This window comes from Pyrus communis, chromosome 15 (assembly GCF_963583255.1).
Source record: "Pyrus communis chromosome 15, drPyrComm1.1, whole genome shotgun sequence".
Lineage (NCBI taxonomy): Eukaryota > Viridiplantae > Streptophyta > Magnoliopsida > Rosales > Rosaceae > Pyrus > Pyrus communis.
In genome coordinates this window covers 24,057,354-24,067,538 of record NC_084817.1, presented here as the reverse complement: position 1 = coordinate 24,067,538, position 10,185 = coordinate 24,057,354, and the positions used below count along the sequence as shown (strand labels likewise).

Sequence of the window (10,185 nt, the reverse complement as noted above, 5' to 3'; positions counted from 1 at the left end):
CTTTCCTCTCATTATACATGGAGCACATTCTTTGTGTCACATCCCGGCTCGGGTGGATCACTTTTCGACCCCACTCCACCACAGTAGCACGATATTGTCCGCTTTGGGCCCTGACCACGCCCTCACGGTTTTGTTTCTGGGAACTTACACGAAAACTTCCCAGTGGGTCACCCATCATGGGATTGCTCTCACACGCTACTCGCTTAACTTCGGAGTTCCCATGGAACTCGAAGCCAGTGAGCTTGCTCCCAAAAGACCTCGTGCTAGGTAAGGATGAGAATGTACATATAAGGATCACTCCCTTGGGCGATGTGGGATGTCACAATCTACCCCCCTTAGAGGCCCGACGTCCTCGTCGGCACACCACGGTCAGGGTTAGGCTCTGATACGAAATTGTCACATCCCGCCCCATGGCGGATCACTTCCCGAGCTCGCTCTACTACTGTAGTACGATATTGTCCGTTTTGGGCCTCGATCACGCCCTCACGGTTTTGTTTCTGGGAACTCACACGAGAACTTCCCAGTAGATTACCCATCATGGGATTGCTCTTACGCGCTACTCACTTAACTTCGGAGTTCCTACGGAACTCGAAGCCAGTGAGCTCCCAAAAGGCCTCGTGCTAGGTAGGGATGAGAATATACATGTAAGGATCACTCCCCTGAACGATGTGGAATGTCACAATCCACTCTCTTTAGGGGCCCGACGTCCTCGTCGGCACATCACGGCCAGGGTTAGGCTTTGATACTAAATTGTCACATCCCGATCCGGGCAGGACCACTTCCCAGGCCCGACTCCACCGCCGTAGCACGATATTGTCCGCTTTGGGCTCCAACCAAGCCCTCACGGTTTTGTTTTTGAGAATTCACACGAGAACTTCCGGATGGATCACCCATCTTGGAATGCTCTCGTGCGCTACTCGCTTAACTTTGGAGTTCCTACAGAACCCGAAGCCAGTGAGCTCCCAAAAGACCTCGTACTAGGTAGGGATGAGGATATACATATAAGGATCACTCCCCTGAGCGATGTGGAATGTCACACTATGGAATTGGAGTTGCTTTGTTTTGAAAGATAACAACAGAATTCTGTAAACTTGTTAATCCAATAGTTAAATCACAACGAGCAATATTCATTAACTTAGGAGTTGCATTCAATCGTCATTTTGAAGGTTTGTGAAGTTAGATGGAGTTTTAGTGGAGTTTTATTTTAACGTTTTAGCATGAAAATGAATTTATTAATAATTTTTTTTTAATTGGTAGTAATGTCATATTATACTGGCTGTAAATTATAAGTTAAGATAAAAAAAATAATTTATATTTTAAATTTAAATTGAATGTGAAAAAAAAAGGTCTACGGGGCTCAAATAAAAGTTTTCATTATGAAAATCTTGTAGTTTTTATAAATAAATAAAAAAACAAAAGGAAAAACGGCGACAAGTTGGTGTAATCAGCAAACATAGCCTAATGTCTCTGGGAATCTCTTAGAGCATCCCCAGCGTGGGGTTTTGCTCGGGGGAAGGGGTCCAAAACGGAGGTCCGAGGGCCAGGCCCGTGAGGGATTGCCAGGCCTTGAGCCCGAGGTGGGGCTGACGCCAGGGTGGCGTCAGCGCATTATTTAATTTTTTTTGTGTCAGGCGCGTGCACCCCACCTGCGTGTGGGGGCGCGTCGCCGACACAAAAAAATTTAAAAAAGCAAGTGTCAGTTACTGTTGGGAAGCCACGTGGCTTCCCACGGTGCGTTAGATCCTAACGGTCACTTAATGTGGACTGTTAGATTTCAACGGTAAAAAAAGAAGAAGTCAGATTTAATATCCACCGTTCGATCTGAGATCAACGGTGGATATTAAAATGCTTTATAAATTAAAAAATAAATGAAAAAATAGTTTTAAAAATCTGAAAAGTTACCGTTGTGACACGTGGCACAATCTGGAGCGTTAGAATTCAAATTTTTTTATATCCAACGGCAGAGATTAATTAATTGAATAAAAATTTAAAAAAATTTGTAAAAAATTCAAAAAAATATCTGAAAAATCTGAAAAAAATTGTAAAAAAAATTGTTTTTACTTTTCTATAAATACCTTCTCATTATAATCTACCTTACACAACAATTTCATATTTTCTCAACTACTTTCAATCACACGTGGCGCAACGAGAACGATTAAATAATACTTCAGATAATGACACGTGGCTCAACGGCAGAGATTTAATAATACTTCGGATAATGACACGTGGCGCAACGATAACGATTAAAAATCTTATCCGATATTACAATTAAAATTATTTTGTATTATTTTATAAATAAAAAAAATACTAATATTTTATTGCCTATTGCCAGGCTATTGATGTGTAACGGTCGAGATGCAAATTCTATTGTCAGGGCTACTTACTGTTCATTAAGGGCAATTACTGTTCATCATTAGGTGGATTAAATAGTGTATTGTCAGGAGGGCTCCAACGCTGGAGTTGCTCTTAAGAACGGCCGAGACTGCCACCGAAACTTCTATGCTTCCACCCTAAATCACTGCATCCATAATTTGCTTTGAATTTACACTTTTATTCCAATTTATTCGGATTTATTTTTATTTTTTGGTCAAAATTTATTATGATTTGATTCCCCAATCACCAGTGTTAGGGTTTTGGTGATCGAAATCAGAGGTACAATTTTAGGGCAGGGAGGGTGATGGATGATTATCAGGAGATGGAGAGGTTTGGAATGGAGAAGGATTACGAGGACGGCCAGTGGATCGGCGGGGAGTTCTATTACCGCAAGCGCAAGGACAAGCGCGTCCAAACCAAAGACGACGTCCTCTACGGCATATTCACTGCCGATTCCGACGACGACGATGACAACGACGGCCCCAGAAAACGCAGGAAAGACCGAAAGGTCGACCTCACCAAGCCCGTCAGTTTCATCCCCACCGGAATCGTCATGCCCAACCAGGAGGTCGACGACAATTCAAAGCAGCAAAACGATGATAACCGGCCTGGCCTCGGCGCCACCATTGGCCTCGGCTTTGGTGCCGCTACCGGTTCCGGTTTAGGTTTTAAAGTTCCGAATTTGGATCCGTTGGGGGGCGAGGAGGAGGATGACGACGACGAGCAGAGTTTTTTGCCGACAGCGTTTGGGAAGAAGATAAAGGAGGGAGCGGAGAGGAGACACAAGGAGAGGGAAAAGCTGAAATTGCTCAAGCAGACTAGTAGTCAGTCTCAGGGTCGAGGAGGTTCTGAAGAAGGCCAATTTGCAGGATTAGGAGCAAAGGGCGGCGGGGATGGGGGTTTGGGGGCCTTCGAGAAGCACACCAAGGGCATTGGAATGAAGATGCTTAAGAACATGGGCTACAAAGGAGGCGGACTTGGGAAGAACGAGCAAGGCATTCTCGCTCCTATTGAAGCCAAGTTGAGGCCAAAGAATATGGGCATGGGTTTCAATGATTACAAGGAGACGGAAGTCAAGCGGCCTAGCTTGCAAGAATTGGAAGCTGAAAAGCCGAGCAAGCCTTTGCCGGATGCGACCTCCGCCAAAAAGAAGCCTTCCTGGAAGAAGAGGGCCGCTGCCGACAAGACTGACAAGGACCATTATGTCTCTGCCAAGGAGTTGTTAGCCCAGAAGCAGGAAGAGGGCACCGAGGTCCTTGTGCACAAGGTGGTTGATATGCGAGGACCTCAGGTTCGAGTCTTGACCAATCTGGAGAATTTGAATGCCGAAGAGAAAGCCAGGGAAGAGGACGTTCCCATGCCCGAGCTACAGCACAACGTCAGGTTGATTCTGGACTTAGCTGAGCTTGATATCCAGAAGATTGATAGGGACCTGAGGATTGAGCGGGACACGGCCATCAGCTTGAACCAGGAGAAAGAGAGGTTGAAGACGGAGGTGGCCAGGCAGAAGCAATACCTGGATAGCTTGGAGGATATTAGGACCGTCTTGGATCGACTGGGAGAAGAGAATAGCATGGGAACGTTGACGCTGGACTCCCTGACAAAGGGCTTTGGTGACCTGCAGAAGAGATACGCTGATGACTATAAGTTATGTAACTTGTCTTGCATTGCCTGCTCCTTTGCTCTGCCTCTATTTATTAGGATGTTTCAGGGCTGGAATCCTCTTAGAAACCCCTCGCATGGGTTGGATTTAGTATCTTCTTGGAAGGCTTTGCTTCATGGAGAGGGGGAGAGAGAACAGTACTTGGATATTTGGGATAACTCAATGTCCCCTTACACCCAATTGCTTTCCGAGGTTGTAGTACCTGCCGTTAGGATTGCTGGCGTGAATACATGGCAGCCCAAGGACCCTGAACCCATGCTTCGCTTTCTGGAGTCCTGGGAGAAATTGCTGCCTCCTTCTGTCCTTGATTCCTTATTGGATATGGTAATCTTTCCTAAATTGAAGGACGCAGTTGACTTGTGGGAACCTCACCGGGACACTGTTCCCATCCATGTGTGGGTGCATCCGTGGCTACCATTCTTGGGACACAAGTTGGAAGACTTATACCACACAATACGATTCAAGTTGAGTAATGTTCTGGGTGCTTGGCACCCAAGTGATGGATCTGCCTATACTATACTCTCACCGTGGAAGAAGGTGTTTGATGCCGCGAGTTGGGAACAGCTTATGTATAGATTTATAGTACCCAAGTTGCAGCTTGTCTTACAAGAATTCCAAGTGAACCCTGCAGATCAGACGCTTGATCAATATAATTGGGTGATGAGTTGGGCTTCTGCCATTCCAATTCATCTAATGGTAGATATGATGGAGAAATTTTTCTTCACCAAGTGGCTACAGGTTTTGTATCACTGGTTATGTTCGAACCCGAACTTTGAAGAGGTTTTAAATTGGTATAAAGGTTGGAAGGAACTCATTCCTGAGGAGCTTCATGCTAATGAAAGTATCCGGTATCAGCTTAATTGTGGTCTTGACATGATGAATCGGGCTGTTGAGGGTATGGAGGTGGTCCAACCTGGTTTGAAGGAGAATATTAGCTACTTTAGGGTGCTTGAGCAAAGGCAATTTGAGGCACATCAGAAAGCAGCAGCACAGGCAAACTTGGGTGGTACTGCTCAAATGGATGGCATTGGTCACGAGATGAGTTTGAAAGATGTTATTGAAGCCCATGCGCAGCAGCATGGCCTGCTATTTAGGCCTAAGCCTGGGAGGATGCATAATGGTCATCAGATGTATGGCTTTGGTAATGTAAGCATAATAGTTGACTCTCTAAATCAAAAGGTATATGCCCAAACAGAGGAAACTTGGTCCCTTGCATCCCTTGAAAGGTTGCTGGACATGCACAAAAATTCACTTACAAGGAGACGCTGAGTTTGGTAAAGGCCTTTGAAGAGTTGAAGGTTTGTGGCGGCTCTGGGCTGAGAATGGAGCTGATGCATTAGGTTGTAATGCAGCTTGCCTAACCTTGGATCGAGAACTAAAAATTAACTTGTCATACTTTTTTCAGCTCGTCTTTGGAAGCCGGAATATCTGCTGTAGGGAATGGTATTGCAAACTCTAACTTTTTGATTTGTCATCTTAGTTTTGCAGTTGGATTCACACCAGTTACTAGGTTGTATTAGTACATCTTGCTATTATAGTACCAATGATTTTGAACATTGCCCAGTTTTCATTGAAATGCCCTGTTTTTGTGCTTATAATCCAACCTAACATGCATGCATGATTATCAATGTTTTGAGTGTGCTGTGATTTTTTTGGACGTCTTCATAATAGAGGAGCTTATGCAGTTTTTAAATGTAGCAAAAGGTTGAAGGTACAGTGCATGATTATCAATGTTTTGAATATGTTTATACTACCTCATCACTAGGAATGACCAGGAGCGAAGTTTTAGCAGATACTACTAGTCTTACTCATACAAGTTAAATATGTTTTGTTTTTATGTCAAAATTATATTATGACAAACGAAATTTAAAGGCTTAAAGTAAGATAAGGAGCCAAGTGAGTAAAGATTTGTGGGGGTATCGTGGGATTTTCGGCTTCTTTAGTCAGTCTATGTCTCAGACTCTCAATCTAAGCTTCTATTAGCTGATCAGTGCTCTAGTTTTCTGTTAATTGTTATGTTGAGTAGTCTTTTTGTGGTGCTGCTGTTTGATGTTGTGGTTTAGGGTTTGTACAATGAGGTTTGTACTTTCTTCTTTTATTTTTATAATACACGTTCTATGAGACACCTCTAGTTTAACTTTTTTGAGCTTTTAGCAGCTGCAGAGTAGTATGGGTACTTTAATTTAAAGTTAAACCTTAGCATGTAATGTGTTGGCATATACTACGCCTCTATACTTGCTGCACACACCTCAGATGTTCCTAAATTGTATAAATATTCTTAATTGGCTTGCAGTTACCGGATTATAGTTCGAAAAGGATCTAATTACAGTGCATCTGATTATTAAAGAGTTCAACCAGTTTGAACAGAGTGATATATTATCGGATACTGGCTTTAAGAACAAGGGATGAAAAGAACAACAATAAGGAGTCATATGGTGATTTGTGTTTGTAGTATTGATATGTTTTCTGTATGTATGTGATAGCAATGGTCCTCCTGATACATACATGCAGACACACACATATGTAATCCTAGTTTATGTATTAAAAATGTTTGTTTCTTTCTAATGGTTTATATATATTTTTTAGATTCAACAAGATTTGCTGTAAAACATGTTTAGAAAAGTTCTGCGATGACTTTTGTGAAAGAATCAAAGCTTGACTACGTTGGATGATTTGGAATGTAATGGTTTCTTGTTTTTTTTTATTTTTTATTTTTTTTCTTCTGTAATTGCTGGTCCGGCTCCTGCTGCTATCTGAAATGCCACCTCTGCTCCAATACATAAAGCAGCTCCAGCTTGAAGCTATTGTAGCAGCTCTGTCCCATTCATCACTGCTTTTTGTTAAAAAGAAAAGAGCTGCTGCTCTCCGATCTAAGTCCTCTCTCTAGTCAGAAATTGCATAAGTTAATCAGGATGGGTCGACAGGCTTTCCAAACCTCCAGGTATCTTCGTGGGATGTCATTACCTCTTTCTTTATTCCTGAGACATTTACAGAGGTGAAAGTGGTAGCAGACTAGTAGTATTTGTTGCCATGATGTCTCGACTCCCCACTCTAGGAAACTATCATTTGTGACCCTAAGCTGCAGTTATGTGTAGTGATCTGCCCTAGTTTATGGAAATCTTAACATCTACTGACCTTTTGCATGTTTATGTTTGTCGGTAAAATTCCCCTTGTTGATTCCTTCATCATCTTTCTCTTTTTGACAGCGGTACAGTATGTGCAATAGCTTTGAATTGGGATGTAAACTCGTAGGGACGTCACTTTGAATGCTCTGCCAAGACTGCCATTAAGTTTGATTGAAACCACACAAATCTAGTGGCATTGGTAAAAATTTGAGAAAGGCTCTGTGAATTGATTTTAGACTTTGGGAAATAATGCTATCAAGCGTTTATCCAATGTGTTTTGTTGGATGACGAGGGTCGAAACGTTTGGGTTAGTTGTGTTAAACAGTTTGACTCATTGGATGGGAAAATCCTTTGCTATGGTTGTTGCGGTCTCAGTTGAACGCATTTGGCTGGAAAGCAACCATATGTAGGATCTCAAGATCTCCAGTTTGTCTGAAAAATATCGTCTCAAGCATTCGTTATTGGTCGTGCTCTCTACACATTCTCGGAAAAAACATGGAAATTTTTGTTTTGTACAAGTTGGAAGATGGTTATTGATTAGGTACCAAGTAAACTTGTCCCTTATTTAATGACTAGTTTTGGAAGTTGCATTCTTCTCTTGCTCCGAAGATAGATGAATAGAATCTTTGGGTCAACTTGTCCCTTATTTAATGACTAGTTTTGGAAGTTGCATTCTTCTCTTGCTCCGAAGATAGATGAATAGAATCTTTGGGTCGGAGAAAACTTCATTTGAGGCCCAACGTCGCCAGGAATGAACAAAAACAAGACCAAAACGGTGTGAATCTAAGGCGGACCGGACAAAGGGGCCAGAACAACTAACGTAAAAGGATCCTTCTGGATTTTGGGGAAGGGAAAATTCAATCGGTATCCTCCCGTTGGCTCATCCCTCTCTAATATTCTGTTCTTTTCCCGAATGGGTAAAACTTGCATCCCCCGATTGGGTAATAAGATGTGCTAGTAATATTGTCTGGAAATTAAAAAAAAGTTGACTTAAACATGAAACCCCAAAAATATATCTCATGAACAGAATCAAATCTAGATCTTGCTAAAGATCATCTTTGCCTGAAAATTTCTCGAGCAATCCAAAATTCCCAAAAATGCATCATTTTTCCATTTTTTACACCATGCTTGATGCTTGAGATTGCATCATTTCATATCAAAATTGAATCACTCTATTTTCTTTGTTTTTCGGGAGTTATTATTGTCACCAAACTCCTTCCTGGTCTGAAAAGTAATAATGACCAAAAAGACGTGCAAATGACTATTTTGAAGTTCTAGCAACAATTGCTTATTTCTATTTGTAAGATTTGTTCATGTCTTCTCTACAATATATTAGTTAGTAAATTGAAGCGGAGGGGCATATAGTTATCACATAAGTACACGTGTTCTAGAACAACGGATGAGTCAATATTTTATTATATATTTTACCCTAATCTTAATATTATTTTATTGGTTATTTTGTGTAAATTTTGATACCTTGAATTATATTTCCAATGTAGGACATTCGATTTCCTCTTGAGCATAAAGCATTCAAACAGATGAATTTTGGAGTGATTCCAATTGGAGGATATTCGTTAGTCTTTCAACGTGTTTGTGTCAAAGTTTCAGACTTTTATATTAAGCGGTTTAATTATGGCGATGAAATAAATGAGCAATGCGCAATGTTGTCAAAGTGACGTTTTGAGCTTTCTAGCATCCATGATGATGTCTTTTGTGTTCGAGGCCTTTTGCAAATTATGTTCGGGACATCTTAAGTTTTAATTTTAGCCATTTTGGGCCTGTTTTGGAGCCCTAAAGATCCAGAAACGTGGAATTCTTTGTGGCTGGGTAGATTTTCCAAAGTTAGTATAGGAATGTATTTCCTAGTTATCTTATTCTACTATGTTTCCTAGTTTTTAGAAGATCTTTTAGGGTTTTATTTTGTAGTAGTATAAATAAAGATATTTAGCCATTAGGTTTTTAAAGAAGGAGAGGAGGATAACACACACTATTTTGGATTGACGATTGAAGTTTATTTTCAAGGTGTTTTCTTTCCATGTTCTTAATAATATTTTCTTTTATGATTGTTCGTAACTAGTTTCTTTTTAATTTGCTTATGATATTATGCATGCATGTTTTGAATTATTAATCACCGTTTTAAACTATCTAAGTGTCTTAGTGATTTGCGACCATTAGGATATTTAGAAAAGTAATTTGATGCAATTTTGGTCGGAAGGTTCCCTGAAATTGACGCTGGCTTCTTGTGGTTAATAATTGTAATTTCACTTAGGATGAACACCACGTCTTAAGGGTTGCATGGTTTTTCAAAGAGTTTTCATAAAATTTAATGAGTCCTTCATGTTCATATTTGATCTGAACGTCCGGACGGATTGCATGTTAGATATACGTTCTATGTTAGAGGTTCCAAGTAGGACATGTATTAGGAAAACCTGATCTTCAAATGTGCATGGATAATTCATAAGTAAATTGTTAAGGTGACGGCGGAACCCTAGTGTTTCTTTAAATTGGTTTCTAGTTGATTTATTTTATTTTATTTTATTTTATTTAAATTCGTTTTTATTATTTTAAATCTCAAAAGTAATATTTTCCAAACTTTGTTTTAAATAATTAATTAAGAGTTGATTTTAAACACAAATTATTCATTCAATCCCTGTGGAAAACGACCTTAATTAGCCGTTTATACTACAACTACCTTGTACTCTTACAAGTATTTTTAAGTGTTTTTATCTCTACTTTTGCAGGTGGTAAAAATCCTATCAACAACCAAAACTGCTATCTGACCAATTTCACTTTTTTTGGTTGATCGGGACATATACTCCACGTGTGAGACTAACCATGTCATTAGCACTAAAATGATCCTCCTCCACTTATAAATGAGAAATCTTATGTTAGACTCTCACGTATAACTTTAGCATATATCTCCACTTTCTTGTACAGATTATTATATAAGAAAAAAACTATTGGCTTCACCTTTTAAATGGTTGTCAAGTATTATTGTCTCGACCACCAATAATTAATGAACTT

The 10,185-nt window shown here is 40.3% G+C and overlaps 1 protein-coding gene across 2 annotated transcripts; it reads left to right on the top strand.

Annotated features, from left to right (window-relative positions):
• The first annotated feature begins 2,469 nt into the window (after window positions 1-2,469).
• LOC137717253 (septin and tuftelin-interacting protein 1 homolog 1-like) lies at window positions 2,470-7,770 on the top strand. Of its 2 annotated transcripts, XM_068456556.1 has the most exons (3): window positions 2,470-5,479; window positions 6,822-6,977; window positions 7,243-7,770. In XM_068456556.1, exon 1 carries the CDS (start codon window positions 2,678-2,680, stop codon window positions 5,303-5,305), a length of 2,628 nt encoding a protein of 875 aa, XP_068312657.1. In that variant the 5' UTR covers window positions 2,470-2,677; the 3' UTR covers window positions 5,306-5,479; window positions 6,822-6,977; window positions 7,243-7,770. The 2 variants fall into 2 exon arrangements, with proteins under 2 accessions (XP_068312657.1, XP_068312659.1); XM_068456558.1 differs by lacking the exons at window positions 6,822-6,977; window positions 7,243-7,770 and adding an exon at window positions 6,330-6,811.
• Window positions 7,771-10,185: the final 2,415 nt, after the last annotated feature.

Excerpts from the sequence above, each read along its gene's own strand:
- LOC137717253 (XM_068456556.1), top strand. The coding sequence starts at position 2,678 with ATGGATGATTATCAGGAGATGGAGAGGTTTGGAATGGAGAAGGATTAC.